The sequence below is a fragment of the Crotalus tigris genome, unplaced genomic scaffold (assembly GCF_016545835.1).
Source record: "Crotalus tigris isolate CLP2741 ecotype Arizona unplaced genomic scaffold, ASM1654583v1 scf7180000024117.2648584, whole genome shotgun sequence".
Classification (NCBI taxonomy): domain Eukaryota; kingdom Metazoa; phylum Chordata; class Lepidosauria; order Squamata; family Viperidae; genus Crotalus; species Crotalus tigris.
The window spans coordinates 2,244,057-2,268,286 of NW_024100394.1; the positions used below are offsets into that span (position 1 = coordinate 2,244,057).

General features: G+C 34.6%; 1 protein-coding gene across 1 annotated transcript in view; it reads right to left on the reverse strand.

The window, feature by feature from the left end:
* CSMD1 (CUB and Sushi multiple domains 1) overlaps window positions 1–24,230 on the reverse strand; it is a 510,216-nt gene that overhangs the window by 131,845 nt on the left and 354,141 nt on the right. Inside the window, exons 23-29 of the mRNA XM_039322597.1 lie at window positions 23,084–23,275; window positions 18,758–18,896; window positions 15,335–15,522; window positions 9,669–9,863; window positions 4,080–4,196; window positions 2,125–2,238; window positions 398–493 (exon numbers count right to left, since the gene is read on the reverse strand). Coding sequence (XP_039178531.1) covers window positions 398–493; window positions 2,125–2,238; window positions 4,080–4,196; window positions 9,669–9,863; window positions 15,335–15,522; window positions 18,758–18,896; window positions 23,084–23,275 — 1,041 coding nt within the window. The remainder of the gene's footprint in view (window positions 1–397; window positions 494–2,124; window positions 2,239–4,079; window positions 4,197–9,668; window positions 9,864–15,334; window positions 15,523–18,757; window positions 18,897–23,083; window positions 23,276–24,230) is intronic.

The following is a 24,230-nucleotide window of genomic DNA, read 5'->3' on the forward strand; positions in this document are numbered from 1 at the left end:
TCAAATGTCTTCTGCCTTCCGAGAGTGTCAGAAATCTATTACAAGCTGAATTTAACAAACATTGGGATTGGAATACCTATGTATATTCTCTGAAGTTTGCTTCTGCTATCCCCTCTGGGCATTAATCTTTTCCACATAAGTATTCTACATGTGGTACTCAGTTAATGAGTTTAGAATCTTTATGTGAGAAACTAAGTTGTGAGTTACCCATCATGTAATCTTTCATAGATTTCTCACATCACATTTTAATTATTATGGTCTCATAGATCCCAAAACAAGAAATATAGCTTCTGAGATAAGGTTACAGATCGTATTGCATTTTCCATTCCAAAATGGCATAATAATCATACTTTGTGACACAGCCAAACCTAGGAAAGAAGAAAGGAAAGAAAAATACCTTGATAGACAAAATGAAAGCCCCTTGCAGATGCTTCACTCTTGGCACTAAACCTCAAGAGAATCTGATTGGATGTAGCTAAAGGCAGGGTCTCTCCTATATATGAGAAAAGGAAAGACAGGGAAGGGAGCATAAACAAAATAAATATACAATATTTCTGCATATGTATACATGAAACATTGTGGAAGGAAGGAAGGAAGGAAGGAAGGAAGGAAGGAAGGAAGGAAGGAAGGAAGGAAGGAAGGAAGGAAGGAAGGAAGGAAGGAAATGCCACAGAAGTCATCATTATACAATTTATGTCTTAATAATATATAATCTCCATTATATATTTTATGCATGTTGAACAGAACTTTATAATCAGCATTTGATTCAGAAATATTTATTTTCTTTAAATTTCTTTCTCCTTCACCAGTGAGGTTATTTGGTCTTAGCTCTATTATAAATTACAACAACATTCGTTTATTCATTGATTCGTTCATATCCTGCCTTTATTATTTTTATAAATAATTCAAGCCGGTAAACATATCCAGCACATCTTCCTCCTATTTTCCCCACAACAACAATCTGAGTGGTGGGCTGGGCTAAGAGAGAGTGAGGTCATCCAGGTTGATTTCATAGCTAAGGTCAGAGTTGAAGTCATGGTCTTCTGCTTTCTACCCTGGTGGCTTAATCACTAGATCAAACTGGTGCTCAAAGTGGCAAAAAGCTTATGTTCTCTGCTTCATGTTTGCCCTGGCCTCATTTACGATACTTTATACCATTTCCTTTTTCAATCAAATTTCCTTTCATTTCACCCAATTATCATGTAAATTCTGTGGCCACTAATAAGGCATTATTCCCCATTTTCAATGTTTTATTCCTGAAGAGCTTTTAGAGCTCTGAGAAACTTGACTGAAATTCATCTATGTCTATTTATTGACAGAAGAACCACACTGGTAGAATCAATTGCCAGTGGCAGATTCCTTATACCCATTTCATAGACCTTGATCTGGAAGACTAGGCACCTGCTGGAACAGATTTGGAGTGCACTGGAGAAGAGGCAGGAGAAGACTTACTAAATAAGTGGAGGTTTATTATAAAATATCTTAGATTCCCCAAGCTTACTGATAGCTTGTTTGGAAATTAGCATGCATCTTTTAACATCAGGAACACAGGGAACGATTACACAAATACTTTTTATTAGCAACATAATGATGAATCAAGGTTAATAATTTGCTAGAATGAAACTTGTGACTAATTCTTGATTATCAATTATTATCACAAAATATTATTATTTATTGATTCTAATAATACATTTGATAATCAATTAATTAATAATTAGACACATATCATCCTTAATTTATACTGATTATACTCAATGAAATTGGCTAAATATGGTTAAGAAATTATTGGCTTTTCATGTAATCTGATATTAAATAAAATTTAGTAACTAGTGATGGAAAAAAAAATCCCCCCAATAATCAGAGAAGGGAAAGTGACTGTAAAATAGAAGAATCAATATCATTGCTTTTGAATGAAATTGATATTTATGTCTATATGCATAAAAATTACTTTCTGCCCATTTTCAAAACAAGTGTTAATATCTGGTGTAACATTTGATTGCCTAATAAAACACTCTGAATATATGCAAACAAGGGCACATTCCGTTTTGCTGATTTGAAACTTTACATTTATGAAACTAAATTAGTTTTGGTGTTATTTATGTATTTTTAAAGAGTACTACTTACCTGAATGAGATCCAGAAAGTGAACTCAGAAGTCTAGCTTGAGGATGTTCTCCATCAAATAATTCTACTACATCATTTAGAGCTGTTTGGAAATAGGCAAACTGTCCAAACACAACTATAAAACATGAGTAAAAAAAGGAAATATTTAAAAAACAAATTACATTAGATTTACAATCAGTGAAAATTACTTTTCCGTAAACATCTAGTGGATTTTACTTCATCTCTATTTCCTTTAATATTTTCAGGGATAAATACAAGTTTGATTTTGTTTGATGTTGTGCATCTTATTGTACAGCTGGAGCTTTACTCTATATGAGGTGTCTTTTTTGCACACCACAAATAATTTATGACCACTAATTCAATCATCATCTAAATATTGACATTTCTAGAAAAGAATTAACATGACACTGGTCTAAAAATGTGATAATGGATAACAATTTCTGACACTGTGACCTACATTTTGGAAATATGTGATAATTTCTGTGCAACATTTTTATAGGTTTTATGTCACAGTTTTAATTAGTTACGTTTGTATCTGAAGTCACAAAGTGCAGGAAAATATTAATAAAAATAGAGCTGTTATTATATTCTTCCTGAAGCTTTGCAGTGGTGCTGGTTATTCTGAAGTTTTGTTTTATTTATTTTGGGGAAAAAAATACAAAAAAAAATGTCAGAAATGCAGCTACATTTTAAATGTTAACAAGCTCATGCAATAAATAATAGTTTCACTGTCTCCTGGCTATTTGAAGACCTAGAGCATATTTAGTGGCTTTCTGGACAAACTAGGAGATCTATGTGCTACTTTAAAGGCCACCCAATATATCAGTCCCAGTTGTTCCAAACCTATGACTGGTGGCTCACAATGCTGTTACAAGTAGTCTCTAGTGCATGAGTATATATGTATGTATTTGACTATATGTATATAGAGCTATATGTTTATATGTGTATATCTAAAATCTGTAAGATTTCAGATGAAACACCAAATTCTGACAAGATTCCCAAACCTTGTGAGATTTTGGGCTGATTTAATTAAGAGTTTTAATTATTTTTATTTAGATTTGAGTTCTTGCCTGCACCATGCGAAGGGGAAGGATGTCAGATGAATTGATACACCTTATTATTCCTAATGGTGCTATATTGCCAGTATTCAGTTTATGTGGTAGACCTTAAATTCTTTTGATGCAATAATCCTCCTGATGACAAAATAGTGAAGATAAACACCACCCAATATTCTGTCAAATGATCTCCAAAACATAGCCAAATCTGGGAAAAGAACCTGCAAAAGCAGAGCATCCCTGCTCATGCCAAGTGCTGACTCAGTGGAGTAATTTTGCCTTCCCCCCTTTGACGCTCCCTATCCTGAAGGGAATAGAGAATGACTCCCTTATATCAGAGCTAGAGTATTGGCAAGTGCTTTTCTACCACTTACTGTCCAAATATAGCCATGGTGAGGAGTGAATGCTGCCCCTCAGATGTGAATTGTATTATTTATTTACTTCATACCAATTCTGACAGTCACCATATCTACTATGTAGGAAAGAGCCTTCTCTTGAAGGGCTCCTTGGCAATGGACTGCAGTGCCTAGGATGTAAAATTTGACCCTCATTCACTTGATGTTCAGGAATATATAATAAAAATACATATCTTCTCTCAAACCTTAATTTCTTTCAGTATTCTACCTTAATTCTGATTCTAAGTGCATGTTAGCACATATTTTGCTTTATCTCTATGGGCTGCTCTGTTGGAGAAAAAAAAAGTGCAGGCTGAAATGTAATAAGTCAATAAGCAAATAATAAAACAAATGAGATGCTTCAATTCATAAACAACAATGATCTTTAGCTAATTCAGTCCTAGGATGCTGAGGTGTTATTACTGAAACTTTGTTAAGCAAATTGTATACAAAGAATACTACCAAGAATTAATAACAATAAAGACTTAGTGAAAAGTCTGACTTACCAAATTCTTTAGGAACTGTAATTGAATATTGACAAGTCACCCCAGTAGTGTAGTTCTGAGGATAATTTGGTGATAAAACTACTCCCTCTGATCCAGTATACTGGCCTCCACAGGGAGCTGAGAAAGAATATTTGTAAATACAGAAAAATGGATCAAATTAATGAGTTGTAATTAGAAATAAAAATATAGTATCTTTTCTTGTAATATATAAATATGTTGTATTAGAATTGCAATAGAATTCCAAAGAAGCTAACACTGAAATAAGTATTTGGGGATAATTACTTTTTAGAAAATGTGTTTACACTGAAATCTTGAAATGTGTTCACACTAAATCTCTTAAACGTGCCATTTAAATTACACCTTGTTTTTCTCAGATATGTTTCATGGCTATTCCCTTTAATGATGAAAGGCTGATCCTAATAAAGTTTCCATTTGCCTTCAGTCTGCTCATTGCACAATTAATGTATCAATATTATATAATAATACAAGTTAAAATATGATTAATATCACAAGTAATCATGTTTTATGTTGTTTTATTCTCCATGATTATTGTGCTGAAATTTAAATTTATAAACAAAAGAAGTAAATTTTTGACACAAATTAGATAACTGCCCTATTTTAGCAATCACTCTGTTAACATATCCATCACTTGGCATCTGCAAATACTGACAGTTTTGGAACAGTCATGCAGCATGATTAAATTTCTTTCAGCCAAGAGTTAAATGTGCACTTCACATTGCCATTGTGATTAACAGCAATAACAAAAACAATAATTGAGCAAGGTGTTTTCCTTCAATATTGCCATTCCCATTCACCATCTCCTATACCAAACAAAAGGAATTTACTGCATGGAACAAATTCTGTGGGAGGTGAAATTTTCAAGGAACCAAGGGATTTACGCCAAAATAACATTTCTTCTTTTTATTGCACTAGATAAAACAGCCTACTGCCTTGAGGCCAGAGGAATTAAGATGGCCCTGAACAAGACGGGCAATTTGTTTGAATTTCCCCAACAAAGTATAGTTGTTTTCTTCCTCCTATACTTTTAATTCACTATCAAACTTGTTGTTACCCTATAGCCAGCCAAGAGTTAGTTCTTAACACTTGGAGATAATAGGCTCAAACTAATGATTAAATCTCCTATTGTTTTTATTCAATTATAACAGTCCATGAGAAAGTTTGGGTCAGAACTCAGATCAGTAAATTGGAAACAGCAAATTTGAAGAACATTTATTTGGAAACCTAAAGCTATGTGCCTTCCATTGACTACTGACCTTCCATCTATAAATGATTACAACTTAAAACAAAATTAAAACTCTTTAAGCAAAATACAGGTACTCCTCAACTTACAACCATTTGTTTAGTGAGCATTCGAAGTTACAACTCTGAAAAAAGTGACTTATGAACTTTTTTCACACAACCACTATAGCATCCCCATAGTCACATGATCAAAATTCAGATGCTTTGCAACTGGCATGTATTGATAATGATTGCAGTGTCCCAGGATTATGTGATCACCTTTTGCAACATTCTGACAAGCAAAGTCAATGGGAAAGCCAGATTAATTTAATAATCATGTTACCAACTTAACAATTGCTGTTATTCACTTAATAACTGTGGCAAGAAAGGTCATAAAATGAGGAAAAACTCACGTAACAACTGTCTCGCTTAGCGACAGAAATTTGGGGTTTGATTGTGGTCATAAATTGAGGAATACCTGTAGGCAAATCAATTTGCTCTGGGGGGAAGCCTGCCTAATTCAAAAGTAGTATGTGTAAATACTTTGTATTGGATTCCTTTAAGACAGTGGTAGCGAACCTATGGCACGCGTGCCAGAGGTGGCACTCAGAGCCCTTTCTGTGGGCACATGCGCCATTGCCCCAGCCCCATCTCCCCCCATGGCCTCTTCCTCACCAACAGCCCCTCCCAGAGTAGAGTCGCCCCACGTGGAGCAGTGTAGCCAAGGTTATGGCAGCTGGGCAGCAGGGACAAGACTCTGCCGTCACACCCCATCGCATGCAGATGATGCTGTGGGACACAGGCAGAGGGCGTGGATGCCATGGCGCTGCAGGGCCACCTAGGCAATCTGCTGCGGTGGGCCATGTAGGTGGTGGGTGGCCCTGCGGGTAGATGGGGCAGGGCACAGTGGGCAGGGCAGTTTTGGGGCACTCGGTCTCTAAAAGGTTCGCCATCACTGCTTTAAGATATATGAAATTCCAGATAAAGTTTGTGTTAGAGAGTTCCTAAGCAATTCTGGGGGGAGATCTCTTTTTTACTACTCCCTAGTATTACTGTGTCACATCGTATTTCTATAGTATTATAGGAAATATATTCCATAAGCCACAGTCAAAATTGACAGATAAAAAAATTGAGATCTTCTCAAATGATATGAGGGATCACACAGAATCTCTGAACATTGAAAGACCATACTGAGAGTCTTACTTTGCTATCATTCCTAGACTTCTAAGTTGGGTTAACTGATACTTCTTCCTTGAATTTGTCTCTTTTCATAGATAGGCTGCAAATTTCAACTATGTCACAAACTGTAATTTAAAGGAACGTAATACAAAATAGCTTGATATATTTTGTTTAAATTATATAGCTGCTGCTCCTCACTAAGTTGCTTCAACTTTTATGAGGTAAAAATCAGTGTGAAACAGAAATCTTCTTGCAATTCTTTGGATCTATGTGCTATCTGAAGCCTTATAAGTCAGTTTAGATTTCTAAACCCAGTTACATATTTCAGTCCTGGAGATCTTCATAGAAGATTCAAACTTCAGATTTTGAAGAGGGCATTAATACCTTGTACTAATTTGTTTGGGAATCTACCATCAGCTAAATGGGGAATATTTTTGTGCTACAAATATGTACTTTTTGTCAAATGATCACATAAATCAATACTGCTTTATTATAACACATTTTTCTGTTAGCATCAGATGTTAAAATGTGGGTAAACATAGGCATATATTATGTATGCTTCCATGTAGTTTGGTAAAATATAAAAATAAGAGTTGTAAGTAACAACATCATTTAAGGCAGGGGTCTTCAAACTTGGCCCTTTTATGACTTGTGGACTTCAACTCCCAGAATTCCTCAGCCACTTGCCTGGCTGAGGAATTTTGGGAGTTGAAGTCCACGTCATAAAAGGGCCAGGTTTAAAGACCCCTCATTTAACAAAAAAATAGTCTTTGTGTAGCCAAAACATTTCCCAAGAACTGTACAATCCTTTAGTTTTGAAGACTTTCTGGCTCATTGGATGATTCAATGAACAGATAGCGAAAATATGATTTTCACTGATGTCCTTTGCTCTTCTGTAGTCATATCCTTGCCATGCCAAAAGATCTCTCAATTTCCTATGGTACACTGTGTGTGTGTAGAATAGAGAATCAGCAAAATAAATCTTTCAACCCATTTTCCACTCATAGAAACATCTGCTGAAACAAAACATTCTGAACAGAGTTTGAGTCAGTCTCAAATAACCATTTTCTCTTTTATTTTAAATATGGATTGGTTTCATATCAAAAATCTGAGTATCATGATACTGGATATAAGTAGTGAAGTTATTTATATTATTTTAATAGATAGGCATCTATGGCTAATTTTTAACCTATTATTATCTATTCTAATTGTAAAGTATTGTTCTAATACCTTAATATAAAGATAGCTTAGCAAAATGAAGCTATCTGCTAGCTTTGAGTAATTATTTTCTATATTTTAAACTGCATCAATATTTTATAACACTTATTAATGTTTCATCCTCAGTATTACTATGTTCATTTTTGTTAGTACAAAAGACCTTTGAATGAAACACACTCAATAGCAATGGAAATGATTTTAACATGTAAGGGAGCTCAGGGAAGAAATGAAAAGGTTTTAGATAAATGAGAAATTACCATGAAGGAACATTCCTATTTCTCAGTGACCTTTGCACCACTTATTTAAGACACTTCTGGTTCTATTAGCCTTAAAGCAATTCATATACAAAGTTTCAAAACTCATATATATATATTCAAAAGATAAAAACGAGCACCAGGAGGTAAAACAATTAAATGTTTAATAAATAGATAACCTAGCTTTCGATGGCTGTATTGCTGCCATCATCGTCAGGGTGTTAAAAGCCAGAGGATGGGGGAGCTCATTTATAAGCACAAACGTGCCTGCACACGGCTCATAGACCTTGTTATGGGGCCCGGTCGATTGATCCTCCCATCACTCATGTCAGAAGTATTTCTGAGTTCTAAGTTCTTGCAGCTGATTACTTCTCTGTTGCCTGCGGCTCCTAGGCTGGGAAGTGGGCATTCCATGTCACTTCACACCAGAGTAACCTGTGTAACTGCAGACCGATCCTGCGATGAAATCCCGGATCCAGCTATCTCCCTCCCCCGTGTCTGACATATCACTCTCAGGGGGCATGCCACCCCATCCGTGCTCCCATCTTCCCCTATATATACACCCAATAATAATTCAGCTGCAGGAAAGTCCCTAAAATATGACATTAACCCAAGGGTAGCATCTCAGAGAAAAAACTGCTGGACAATCCTCCTAATTCTTATACTACAGGAGTAGCAACTTCTCTTGTGGCTGCAGTGGTTGATTTTTTGGACTGAGGTGAGGCATTTTTGTCCATATCCCAAATCCATTCTACAAGACCATGAAACTATTTATATGGAGCAACATTCTGTTTGTATTGATCCCTTAAATAAATTAGATACATGACACAATATTTAGGTATCTAACATAGGAAGCTTCAAGTCCAAATCACAGAGGCTTTGGATGAACTGTTTTCAAGATCTAAGTACCAGGCTAGGAACAGCTCCTCTGTGGACTTACAACACTGACTTGACATAGGATGCTGTCTTACAATTGATCATATTATTGTTCACCTTATCCAAAATTCTCTAAGTTCTTACTATTATCAAGATATCTCTGGTATTATAATACTGAATCTACAAAGGTCTACATATATAATATACAGTGCATTTAGAAAGTATTTAGACCACCTTCATTTTGATTAAATTTGTTATATACAGTGCATTCAGACAGTAACAAACAAAATGTTTTGTTTGTTACTTTCTGAATGCACCATATCAGTGGTGGGATTCAAATATGTGAACAACCAGTTCTCTGTGTGGATGCCAAACCTAGACGTCCGTTCTGGGCCTGGGCAACAAAAAATTAGCTATCGGTTTTGACGAAGTGGTCCAAACTGCCTGAATCCCACCACTGCACTGTATATTCCATAGATATAAAATGGGCCTAATGAAATTCTCAAGGTTTTTTAAATTAAAAAAAAAGGAAACTGTTGATTTTTCCAGATTATCCCATGCACATATTTTACTGCAAGCCCTCCTATTATTCCCCCCCCATCAAAACCTCTGTATTTTCTTTTGTAATTTCATTTTAAATGGCAATAGTAGACATGGGAGCTAAAATAAATAAAAAGGAAAACAAGAGTTTTTCCTTCTCTCTTTTATCAGTTGTCCTACCACACTAACAGAATATTGTCAAAATGCCAGAATAGAAGGAACAATGAGAATAGTTGTACTAATACAATATTTCATAACCCCACTCCCCAGGAAACATACATACCACTACAAAATGGCAAGACTCTGTTCCATGCAGGTTTTCCATCAACACCAATCACACAAATGACAGTAGAAGGATCAATAATCTTGTAACCTGAATCACACTGATAAGTAATACTTGACCCAAGTTTAAAGTCTGTTCCAATTCTGGTTCCATTCATTATGTTGCCGGGGTCAAAACATGCTTCCCGTGGTTTTTCTAATGAAAAAGAGAAAGAGGGTTAAGATTCTCTTTAAAATAAAATAGAGGAATCAAGTTGAATCAATATAATACACTCCAGAATGATAGGGGTTACTAACAGTTTTCTTAATTCCTATCTCGCTTTCATCTAGCTAAGTTTGTCTGTCCATCCATCCATCCATCCATCTTTTTCTTCCCCAAGTAGATTTGGATTATTAGAATTTAATCTGATATTACTATTGCAACTGCACATAAAGACAATATTGCTTATGAAGATACATTTCAGACAAATTTTCAGTTATGATTTGGGGTCTGAGATTGCTTTGGTCAGCTTAGTCAGCTGAACTAGCTGAGAAACTAGAAGACTTAATAGTTTTCTTGGATCTATCATATTTTTCAACATCACCAACTATAACATCCTTTTGAATAACCAATCAGAAAAGGATTTGAAAGCTTTTAATGAATATAATATTTTCAAATATTTGCAGGAAAAAAAATAGCTTGCATGTTTAGTTACTGCTAATATTCAGTATACATTTCCTCATAGTTAAGTCCCATTGAACTTGATGGGACTGACTTTTGAGCATATAGTATAGGTTATTATTGCAACAGAAATTACAATTTTCGTAAGTCAAGATTATAAAAATGCCTGCATTTTTAAGAACTTATATTTAGCAGTATCTGTAGAATAGCCACTTTTTGAAAGCTTCATGATTAAATATCAATAAAGATGGCAATATATTTGCTCATTTCTACAATGCTAAAGTAAACAAACAAATTTGTTTGGGGTGGCCTTTTTAAAATCGTGTTTATGTTTGTCATGAACATTTTTATTTATTTTTATTTGCAACGGATTAGGATTTTGCTACTTAGAAAAAAAAATCTTGTGCTGCTTAGAAAAAAAATCTTGTGAATTGTAAGCAATATAGTAATTTAAGCAAAACTAAATAAATTAGCCAATGAGCTAAGCGAAATTGCACTATGGAACATTCTTATGGCAAAAAATTAAATAGCATTATATAGTTGCACATATAATGAATACCTATCAAAAAAAAAATAAAGATATATTTTATATAGTGGAAAAACTCATTTTATATTAAATGAAAAGTATATGCACTCCTTAAACAATTTGTGCCCAAATTGCAGATATGAGTATATTATATATCCATAAATATTAAAATAACTCTCAGTTAATATGCTTTGCCTTTAAACATCTTTTATCCTACCTGTATGTAATTTGACTAATTCTTTAGAGAACCACACATCTTTTTGAAACCAGTGGGATGTTTATAGTTTGTTGCTTTTCAAAACTGGTTTGAAACTGAGAATTTCTCTCCCCTCTCTGTCCCCCATTTGTATGCGGATGGGAAAAAGTAAATATTTGGGAAAATAGGAGAATGTCTAAAGATATCATATCATTCAAATGGAAAATTTAAAGAAAACAGCAGTCAAAGACTGGACTGAACCTAAGAGCAAACCAATCATGGTGAAACAGTTAACTTTCTTTCACTGAAAAACCAAGTTAAGAGCAAGCCTGATTATATAGAAACAAAAGACAAAAGGCACAACCAGCTTGCCCAAAAGGAAGGGGCAGACTAAAAAATAAATAAAAGTTTTGAAGCTTCTCTTATAAATAATGCTAGTCTGTGAATAAGCAGAGATCTAGAAATGCAGTTTGGTATTAGCTTTCAAATTCCTTCAATAAATATTATTTATTCTCAGTTCTTGGATTTTCTTTCTTTTTTTTTATTGAAAATTTTTTACATTTTACAAAAACAAATCCCCTTCCCATACCCCCCCCCCAACCCTACCTCACCTCCCCCCTTCCCAACCTCCCAAACCCTCCCCTGGACTTCCCAGAGCTGAGTACAGGCTTAATTAAAAAAAAAAAACTTAAAACACTTTTAAAACCTAAACAAATTTAAATACAATCATCATTCTATATAAACTCCCTCCAAAAACACAAATTTAAACATTACTTTCTTTGAATATCTATATCTATAGTGTAAAATCTAATTTCTCCCTCTTTCTTTATCCTAAAACGAAAAAATAAACATATAAACCTTTGTTATACCATTAAAACTAAATACTCTTAAAAAACTTAAAGTAAATACATATTTCCTTCAATCTTCATAATCTTCTCTCCTATCCAAAAAGAAAAAACTTAAAAAACCTATAAGTCCTAAACAAATCTAAGCACATTTAATTAAACAAATTATTTTCTCTTAAAAATATTAATAATAATATTTAAAAACTAGAAACACTTTTAAATCCTAAACAAATCTAAATACAATCATCATTCTATATAAACTCCCTCCAAAAACACAAATTTAAACATTACTTTCTTTCCTAAACAAATCTAGACATTTAATTAAACAAATTATTTTCTCTTAAAAATATTAATAATATTTAAAAACCAAATTTAAGCATACTTAAAACTTGAACAAGTTATACTCCCTTCAAAACACAAATTTAAACATTACTTAAAATTTAAAACATTAGAATCCCCTCACTAAAATGAGCAAATTATAATCCCTTCAAAACACAAATTTAAACAATATTATCATTAAAGGTTCAAAACTTAAAACAACAAAATTCCCTTATACGCCTATCCATAATAAACACATTAAACATTTCAATCTTCACCAATAACAAATTCCATCCGTAAGAAACTGCATCCTTATCAGTCTCAATTATATTAGTATTATTATTAATTATTCACATTCCAGTTTTTTCCATTCTCCATTCTTCCATTCTTCCATTTCTTCTCCATTCTTGTATCAAACTCGTAAGAAATGCTGCAAGTTCTGCCTTAGGAGACTGCTCCAAAATTCCTGAATCTCCCATCGACTCCGAAGCCAATACAGGTAAGGGTTCCTTGAATTCCTCCTTGTGTTGGTCTTTACAATTGTAAGTTGTACAAGTTATCCTCTGCCCGTTCCTCTCTTGTTGATGCCCCTCAAACTGAGATTTCCCAATTTCCATTTCAGGCAGCAATTCCACCCTTGAAGATTGCTCCAAAGACTTTGTAGGTCTAACATCTCCCAGAGATTCAGAGACCACTGAATATGAAACTTCCTTAACCTTCTTCTGTTGCTGCTTTTCTTTGGAATTGTATGCTGCACAAGTTGTCTTCTGCTCCTCAACCTGGACTTGTTGAGGCCTCTCACACAAAAATTCGCCAGTTTTCATAAATATAGGCTCTTCAAACTGTAATTCTACATTCTTTTCTTCCAAAGCTTTAAACTTAGTAGATGGCGATGAACATACCCCCAGGACCGAAGTATAAAAATCTTTTGCTTGAGAAACAGTATTAAGTCTATAACATGTCCCCAGGTAGTTCACCACCATTCCAGTCGGAACATCCCATCTGAATAAAATTTTTCTCTTTTTAAGTTCATTTGCTAGAAAAGCAAACTCCTTTCTTCTTCTTAAAATTTTAGATGGGATCTCCTTAAAAATTATAACATCTTGTGAAGCAATTTGAAATCTCTTCTTATAATAGGCTTGCACAATTTCATTGCGTAAAGATCTTTTACCAAAGTAAATTACCACATCTCTTGGCAGATTCTTCTGTGCTGCCACCACAGAGTTAACCCTAAATAATTTTTCAATTTCACTAAGTATTCCCTCTTTTTCTTTATTCAAAATCAATGCAAAGTCCTTTGCAACCATCTCTTTCAGATCTCCTTGCAAAGACTCTCCCAGGCCCCTAATTCTTAAGGCATATTCCATTTGTCCATATTGAAGCATAAGAATCTCATTTTCCATTTCTTTTTCCATACTTTCAATTTTCCCCTCCATTATGTCCACTTTTTCAGCTACCTCTTCCACATGGGAGTTCACCTTTTCAAGAACAGAAGCAACTCCTTCTAAAGCCAAAACAAAATCTTGTCTCAAGATCTTATTATTTTCCTCTAAAATCTTTTTCATTTCTGCCCTAATTTGAATTATAACATCTCCCATCATGTCTTGCAAATCCTTCATAGTTATTAGCTGACCCCCAGAAGAGGGTGAAACTGTTGATTTAGAAGCTGTAGAAATCCCTGGACGCTTTGGAGCCATCTTAAAGAAAAAACTTTAGTCCTTCTTAAAAAATTATAAAAATTCCTTCAAAAATCATAACTCCCTCCAAAGAAGGTCATTATAATAAAAAGAAAAAAGGGAAAAAAAGAAGAGAAAAGGAATTAAAAAAAAACTTTACTCCTTCTTAAAAATTGCAAAAATTAAACAGAAAAAAGTCCTTCAAAAAAGGGTCATTACAATAAAAAGAAGGGAGTTCAAAGAAAAGAAGAAAAAAAAGGGGAGAAGAAAAAAAAAAATTAAATAGAAAAAGTCCGTTCCAAAAAAATACTTAGAGGTACCAAAAACAACCATTCCAATCATAAGAAAATAAAAAGGGAAAGGGAAAGGAAAGAAAGAGAAACACCAAAAAGCCTGCCGGTCAGCATTCTAACTTCCAGAAAAAAAACACCGAGAGATTTGCCGATCGCCATTTTACTTTCCCTTTCAACAAAGAAAGAAAAATAAAAAGAGAGAATAAAAATAGAAACAAGTCTTAAAACTTAAAATCCAAATAAGTCAAAGAAAGCAAAAACTAAATCCTCTACTCAGCTCTGTCCGTTTATAAAAAAAAAACTCACCAGTTCTCTTTAAGCACGGAGGTGTTTGCAGCGGCTCGTTTTGTCCCTGAGGACAAAAACAGCTGGGAAGCGGAGACAAGTCTGAACTCCGTGGGAGCACTCCTTTCACCCCCCCAAAAAAAACTTGGGGGGTGCAAAAGAGGCTCTACCACTATTCAGACACTCTCTACCCCCCCCCTTTGCCCGGGAGGGGGATTTTGAACCGCTGAACAGCTGATGTCTGCTGTTCATAGCGGTTCTTACACTTACCCAGGAGGACGGCTACAAAGTAGCCGCCATCGCGCGCGCAAAATCCACCGGAAGTCCAGTTCTTGGATTTTCTTGTGAGCTATCTAAATGATTTCAGCCCAGCCTCCAGATGAAACTTGAAAGTAGTTACAGAAAAACATTAACCATTTCTAAATTATCATTGAAATAAGTATAAAGGTAATGTAGGAACATTAAACTATGAATAATAATAGAGAGCCCTATTTATATTATTTCTAAATAAGCTGGCTGCAACAGTTTCGATATAAAACACATTTTTGTAATGTTTGAGTCTACTTTATAAAATATATGCAGTACAATTAAGCTAAGAGTAATTTATAAAATCAGTCCAATATAACTAAGAAAAGATTTTTTTCTTAACGTAGTATGCGACCATTTTAATGATGTTATCTTTGAGCACTATTCTAGAAAGTGCCATTAATGATATTTGTCACTATGGGTGATTAGAAATACAATCCCATATCATTATTGCTAATTTTGCTACAAATCTACACAAACTTCATCTTCATTAAAACTGGATATAAAATAGATGAACTTCGTATTGTATAATATGGTAAATATGTATTGTTTAAAATTTACCTTTATAGTCAATGGCAAATCCTGCCATGCCAACTGAAGCATCACTCCGAAATGCCAAGAACAGATTATTGCCATTGCTCTCTATTCTATCTGGGGCCTGGGAACCTTGAAAACTGCCAATCAGAGGGCTGTTAGAATCTCCTCCTTCATAAATATGCAAAAAATCATAACTAGGTTCCATGTTGAAACTGAAATAGAAAATGAAGAAAATAAAATATCTCTGGATTTGGGGGGAAAGAAAAAGGTATCACTGACAGAAATGTTCCAATTATTTTTCCTTTAACATTTGTATTTATTTCTCACAAAAAGATTCCAAACAGCAATCTATACATGGTAATTTATACTCTATAATTCTGTAATTGATTTCCATGTCTTCTGTTCATTCCTTTTTCTTCTTTACTTTCATGAGCCAAATTTTGGCATAAATAGTAGTTCTGCTTCTAAGGCTTTCATCAGTCTTTTCTAGATTATAAAAGAAGAAATGGAAACTTGTATCACAGTGGCCTGATAGTTCCTGCCCCTTCTAATACCAGCAGGAAAGTATTGTGTGGTTGAGCACTAACACTAAATCTCATTTGCCCAACATTGATCACAAATGAGAAAAGTGGAACTAGTAGACACTATTTTCTTTAAAATATGCACAAATATTTGAAATACATTTCACAGAAAGTAGTTGTAACTGTTTCCAGGGCATGGTCTCTCATGAATGCAAGCTAGTCAGACAGATTAATAGCTAATCAGATAAAATGTATTTAAGTCTAGATAAAATAATATGAGGTTTTGATGGAGAAGGGCAGATAAATATTTTCCAGAATATTTCTTGTGCTTTAAACCTTTGATTTTATAGGTAGTGACTTGGGAATACAACCATTTCAATTTAAAAAAAAAATACTTTGTGGTAGACATATAGGATTTATATAGTCAATAGTATATATAAAACACATGCATGCATTTATAAATGATATCCTAATTAAAATTGTTAAGTAATGTTTTTGTTTTTGATTTTTTTTAATACTGCAACTGTTACCCATTAACTGGTTGATTTAACTGAAGAAGAAAGTAGTCAATCACTGGGAATTGAGGAGAAAAAAAGTTGAAGGATTATTATGGATCTTCTGTTATCACTTTGCATATGATAAATAAAATAAAAATGCAAAAAAAATAGTTGAGGTTGATATTTTTATCTTGTTTTTCAATTTTTGCACAGGTACTTCTCATTTAATGACCACAGTTGGGACTGAAAAATTGTTAGGTGAAGCAGTCACTTAATGAAACTGTGACACTGTTTTTGATCTTTGCTTTAAGACCTGAAAAGTCATAAATGTGAAGATTGGTTATAAAGTTACTTTTTCATTAACTTATAACTGTGAGGGAGGCAGTTGTTAAAGTATTGCTTGTAAACCAGAGGTCCCCAACCTTTTGGGCACCAGGGACCGGTTCTGTGAAGAGAGGTTTTTCCGCAGACCAGAGGGGGCGTGGTTTTGTGTGCTGCCTGCATCCCACGGATGGGGCTTTGCTTGTTTGTACAGAATGGTTGCTGGCATGCTACGGACCGATACTGGTCCATGGACTGTGGGTTGGGGACCCCTGCTGTAAACTGTCCAGACTCATTTTGAATTGGGTTGCCATATATATTGAACAAATAAATAAATATAAACAATCAATCAAATGTCCTTAAAAAAATCTCACTTTGAAAGACAACTTGCTCTAAAAGCCTAATGAAATAGCAGCATTTTTGTTGCATTTATAAACTCTAAATACTTAGGGGCTGTCTAGACCTAAAGAATAGCACAAGAAGGATGAGATTGCTTAACCCCTACTCCTCTAACATCTGAAGAAAAAGGGAGTATGTGCCTCAATTCTCCAGCTGACCACAAATCAGTAGGCAGATTCTCCTTGCAGAAAAAAGTCCCCATTAGTAACATAATCCAATGCTATAACTCAAAATCAGAACTTTGAATTGTACTCAGAAACATACAGGTAATCAATGTAATGAACAAAATATAGGACTAAGCTGTTAAAATGGCTTTTACCCAGTAGCATGTGGGCTGTCATATTTCACTACAGGTGAAGTTTCTGGATAATCTTCAAATGCAGTTCAAATGAAGCATATTGCAGTGATCCAGTTTGAGGTAATGAGGGCATAAGGGATAAGAGATGTCCCACATCAAAAAGAGCCACAGGTGGCACACTAGCTAAAGCTGGACAGAATCTGTCCTTGGTGCAGCATCTACTTGGTAATCAAGTCGCATTGCATTTGTCTGATGCACTGAGATGCCTCCAGGTTGAAAAGATTAGCCAGTGACATAACTGTTGCCTGGGGGATGCCCATTTAGGTGCTCCTTTCATTGCTCTGGTAGGAGCTGGAGGAATGACGAGAGCTCACCCCACCCCACATAGCACTCAGGTCTCATACACGGGCTTGCTAACTTCCAAGCCAACATCCTAACCATACGAGCCATTACGCTCCTTGATAATCAAGTAAAAGTTATGAATTAAACTAAGTTTATATTGATCTTGTCTCCTGGTGATCACATCCATTCAGTTTTCTAGCTCGTGTTCTGATAGTGGTTTATCAGTGTAAATTAGACTATTTATAAAATATTACAATATACTGTTTTTCACACCACAAGTATATGGTAAGTTTTTTATTTTTATAAGTTTAATTAATTAATTTACTTAATTCAGCATATAATTATGTAAGAAAGTAAGAAATTCTACTACACAAAACCAGGCTTAGTTTAGAAACTTCAGTATGTTTACATGAGGTTTCATTTTGGTTATGCAATGAATTGTTTATAGAACCTTATTAAAATATTAGTTTTTGCATCTGGGAGTATGAAAGGAGTTAAGTGGAAAATTAAACTATTGAATCCATCTATTGCATTAGCACTTTCAAATTGTGGCAGCTTTCTTTAACATAATTGGTTTTTTTTTCCTCTGATACTATACGAGATAGGATATATCAGGCACTACTATAATTTGATCACAGGAAAAAAGTAGAGAGAGGCAGAAACCATATGCCTTCTGCTGAACATAAGACTAGATGGATCCTTTAGTGACTCATATATTTTTCTCATGTCATTATTTGTTTTATGTGTCATGAAGCACTGATGTAGATGTAAGGCATAGATAGGCAGCAATTAGCTTCCAAATTTCATTTTTTCAACATGCCCCTCCCCCGATTATTATTGTTGAACACTCTTAAGATAGTTTTTCACCATCCTGAAAATTACAATATTTATACCCTAAAGGTGGCATGCTATAAAAATAACAAAACACACCCCAAATACTTCTTAAAAATTCAGACCTCCATTATTCAGCCCTACCTATGGCATAGTTTTAAAAAGTAATTAGCTAGGCTCACTAATATATTGTGCAATTTTTGAATGTGACATTCTAAAAGAAAAAACAACACAATACCTTCTGAATATCAAAGCAATGACAAAATCAGGGTTTACTTTTATTCTCCAGTCACATTCCTTCCCTGGAGGATATGGCTGTGGATAGTTTGGTGATAAAATAACACCTGCTGGACCTGTAAGATTTCCACCACATGCAGCTGTCATACAGGAGAGAATAAGAAAATAAAAAATGATCACATGTCAAAACTGAGGACTGGAAACTGTCAAAATAATTTAGGTTCTTATACATTTCTTTCTGACACCTTATTTTCAAGTATTTATCACAACAATTGTTAAGTACAATGAAAACCTCTTATATAAAGAAATGTGTAAGTACAGTATTTATTCTCTAGTATGAAAGTTCTTCCCTTAGGCATGTGAAGTTCATTTAATAAAGAAGCCCAATAATGAAGTTAGAGCCTCCAGACATTTCTCTGCTTGACTAAATAAACACTGGGAGAGGAAAAGAGCAGAATGGAGAGATGTTTGCATCTACCTGCCCTTTTGTATATATCTGGAAAAAAAGTTTCTATTCTACTACGTTCAAAAAGAGATGTTGAATTTAGGCTAATTCTCAGCCTTGTCTAAATGTTTGCTGCACTGGACAGCATAGCGGAAAGCAAGAACAGAGGGTGGCCTTTGGATCTATTGGGTTCCAGTCTCTTTGTCAAAGGACCGAAATCCTGTTTATTCTCCTTTGCAGTTTTACAAGATTAGACTTTCACAAAGTTGGAAAGCACAACCTATGTAGCCTTGAAGAAGGTGAGAGGCAAAGTACTATGCAGAATTTCCCTATCCAAGACAGAATCTTTTCCTGATTTAGAGGGACACAAAGAAGAAGCCTGTACTCCTTCGGATATTTTCCCAGCTGCCAAAGGATTACAGTCTAAATTGTCAGAGTAAACAGCTAACATAATCTGTAGATTTCTCTCACTTATTCTTTTTTTTTTTTCTGTTTTTCTCTATTCAAATATTTACACCTAGATCTCCAAGCAACAATGAAAATGTATATTATGTTCTGAAGTGATAGAGACAGATCAATTATATGAGATAACTAAGAAAATAAAACCAATATAAAAATAATAAAATCTGTTGGAAAATGACCCTTCAAAGGAGAAAGCAAGCAACAACAGTAACCGAACCATTTCATATGCATTACCTAATACCTGAAGAAAGAGGAAGTGGCTAGTTATGAAGCATCTATTATATTGGAATAGAAGCAGACCAATTTGGTATTAATTGGTCTGCATCTATGCTGAAATGACAATGCTTAATCAATTTGCTTAAAGGTAAGAGAAGGGATATGGGAAAAAGAGATATTTTGTTGTATTTGATAAGATGGGAAGTTACTAAAATTGTTTATACTTGTTATGAAATATATCACTTTACCACTTATGAAAGTAGAAAGACACTTTGTTATGTATTTCTTCTTATTTCTTCTTTTTGTTCTTCCTTTTCTATTTTCTATTTTTTCCTTTTTTCTGCCCCTTCTACTTTTTCTATTTATTCTATTTTTTAGTTTGTATTAGTCTTTGATGTAATTATAATCTTTAATAAAACTATGATTAAAAAACAAGGGGAATATTGCACAGTTCCCTGTCAGCTAAAGAATTAATTTTAAATATACACTTAAAATTGGGGTTCTTGTAAACAATAGGAATTAATATTTATAATATTAACAATAGTAACAATAGTAATCAACCCATGGTGTTATTATCTTTAAAAAATTGGGTCAAATATAACAACATACTTCTTTTTTAGGTTTTTATTCTAACAAAATCTCAAAATTCTTCAAATATTTTCCAGCAAGAGATCATTCTGGATCCTGAAAGACTGTAATATAAGATATTAAACTGTTAATTTAAACTGTTGATTTAAAACATCTTCTGGCATCCTAGTTCATATGAGGACATCTCCAAATGTGGAAATCCAATCCTTATCAAATTATCAAAAAATTCATCTTGTCCATTGCAGCAACCGTTTGACCTACCAAATCAAATTCTTCAGAATTTAAAAATATTCTGAGGTTTTCTAAATACCCAGTCCAGGATTAACAGAAAATAAGTCCCCATAGAGAAGAAGAAACAGATAATCTGTTTCTTCTAAGAATCCTTGGATATGTGGTATCACTGACTTTTGCTTCACCTTGGCTAAATATGGGATGTTGGAGAAAGCAAATAAATATTCAAAGTAGTTGAGTTTGTAACTTCTTAATGCAAGGATCTCAGTAACAGTTCTTTAAGGTGGTAGGCATTTTTTTCTGATAGGAAAAATTATGATTTCAGGAAAGACTGGCAGAGTGGAATCCAGGAACCCTGAGCATGCTAGGTAGGAATCTTATAGGCAAAAAGACCAGTTACATGAATTATGACAAGCAGTTACATTAATCCAAACAGATATTTAAATGGTGGACAAGAGCTCAGGAATAGCATTTCCCAAAATGGTATGAAGACCAGCTTGAATCTGGATAAAAAAAATCATAATGAGTGATGCAAATTGCTCATAATGGACCTCAGTTGTACTAATGCACCAGCTGGTTCTACCAAAGACTATGTCATTTGGTTCATAGCCCTAAAAAGTTGGCTGGGTTTCTGCAAATGAAGTCAGAGACAATCTATTGTTTCTGCTTATTTCTGATTAGGCTTTGTAATGATTATCTACTGCATGGGTGTCAAACTCAATCACATCATGAGATGTATCATGATGTATTGTGTCATTTTTTGCCTTTGCAGAGCCAGGGTGGGCATGGCCTGAAAGTGATGCATCCGGCCCGCTGGCCACTAGTTTGACATCCCTGAACTACTGTATCTATCAGCTTAGTCACTAAAACAGGCATGTCAAAGTGCTGGCCGGCGGGCCGGATGCATCATGCTGAAACCACGCCCACCCCATTGCCAGCAATGGGGAAAAAGTCGTGATATGTCATGTGACATCATGTGATGTTGTGAGTTTGACATGCCTGCACTAGAATATAGCATAATTGTTCAAGTCCTCCTTTAAGTCTGCTTTTCTCTGTCACTACTTCCAAGATTCTCAGGCATGTCCCCTATTTATCTAAACAAAATATGAATATTAATTTGCCCTGACAATTTCTATATTTTGAGAAAATATTTTACAAGAAATCTAAACAATACTTTAGTACCCTAACCAGTTTCCTATTTCAGAAGTATTAAGGGCATGTCTTAAAGCTGACGTCAACTGTACATTGTTAATAAAACCATTCTGGATTAGGGTAAAAAGAAATACCAACAAGGACTACAACTGAACCCTACCAAAATTGTACATTGCTGAAGTTTACATTAAATGCTGCCATGCAATAGGTGCAACCTTTATGTATTCAGTCATATAGCATTGTAAGTTAATATTTGAGGCTCTAGGATCTTCTGTTGATCAGATGGCCTATGTCCCAGATTTTGGTAGTGTATTGTTATTTGAGATAGGATGATAGATTGTCAGCTCTCAACAGTTGCAAGAAAGAATTAGTATTGATTTTGGTGAACCAGTCATAAAAATTGACAAATCCAGGTTTCAATAATAATGAAGATGTTATTTAGTTGGGTAATAAAACAATTGCAAGAAAACAACCAGAGAGCACTAAGAACCCTTTAAATCCAGGTTTTACTGTCTTCTTAAGCTAGAATATATATTGTAATCAGATGCATATTCCAGGAAACTCATATCCAGAGTACCCAATCAAAGGAAATTGAGATTTTAAGAACACATATAAGCTATCTATGAACAAGTTGTAGTTTATCAGTATTTAATAGAGGTTTATCACTTCTCATAAATAAGTTATGAAATTCATAGCTAATGCATGAAATGTAGTATCACCCTAATGCTAAGATCTAAGTTCTCTTCCTCTGAGCAGTTAAATTATCAGCATGTTCCCTCCCTAAATTAGCCCTCATATATCACATTATCCAATTAGTGTGAAGGTCAAAGGTTTTCTTCCTCTTTCTTTCCCAGGCTTTACCCCCACCCCCTTCTGCTCTGTATTAACCCCATAAATACCAGACTGCATATTGTCAAAAGCCCGGGAAAGAAAGAGGAAGAAAACCTTTGACCTTCACACTAATTGGATAATATGACATATGATGGCTAATTTAGGGAGGGAACATGCTGATAATTTAACTGCTCAGAGGAAGAGAACTTAGATCTTACAATCCCTCCGTTATGCCTGTGCCCGACATTTTGCAACAATAAAAGACTTTTAGGAAAATAAATGCCTGGAAGTTCTTTGAAGTGTTTCATTAGCCGGAACCATAACACCTGAATGATCACTGAGAATGTCATGAGGAGTATACTTGAGTTTAACTCAAAGGTGCCCAACATTTCATCTCAATACCTAGACATGTTGGTGCACCAGGCTGCCAAAAGAATCGATTGTTCAGTTGTACACAAGTAATTTTATCTTCTCCTTGGAGTTGATACCCTGGGTCACACTGGAAGGTGATTGTATCTCCAGGCTCTCTGCTGTCTCCATATCTACTTCCATTCTGTGGGGTTCCAGGATCATTACAAGTAGATGCAATTGATGCTTCAAAGAAATCATGAAATGAAATTAGAGACATTTTTTGAATATTGAAGACTTTGTATTGCATCACACATTTTATAACAACAGCATTGTATACCATTATTTGTCTAAGTTTGGAAGGAAAGTTATTAGGTAGGATTGCTTTTCTAGGAAACTGCCTGCTCTAATACATCATATTAGACTTGATTTTCTTCCAATTATCTCTATAAGGAAAAGAGATGGAGAGATTGAATGCTGGAAAATAATCTCAGTGTGTTTGAAATAAATACTGAGCAGGCATAAGATGTATGGACTGCATGCTGCCATTCCACAAATAACCAAAACAAAGAAAAATCATGGTGCAGAAAGCAAGGCTGATTGGACATAGCCTTTCTTTGATTTTATTTTTTCCTTGGAAAGATAAATGTCAATAAACTTGCAATGAATTAATGATAGGAGCCTGAATATTTTAAGACCAGAAATCTTCTGTGGCTAATGGAAATTTAATACCTACCTACACCTAGCAACATTTCCATGCTTTAATAGGTAATATTTATCCAGTACCTCAGATTCAAGCCACAACATGGAGGATAGTGAAGAGGCAAAACTACTCTCATAACTTTATAAACCATGGTTTACAAAGATAGGAATGTTACATCTAAAATTGCCCAATGTTTGGATTAGACTTTATTTTATGCCATAAACTATAATAGGAAAATATATATTTTTTAAAAAATCGTATTTTCCAAAGGTATCCCTACTATTTATTGACACTGAAGCAAACCACAATGATGCCATGTACATAGTGTATTCATCATATACTGTATATCAGACATGTCAAACTCACGACATCACATGACATTGTGCAACGTATCGGGCTGGTTTTGCCACTGCCGGCAATGGAGTGGGTGTGGCTTCCAGATGATGCATCCAGCCCACGGACCGGCAGTTTGACACCCCTGCTGTATATGCTACCATT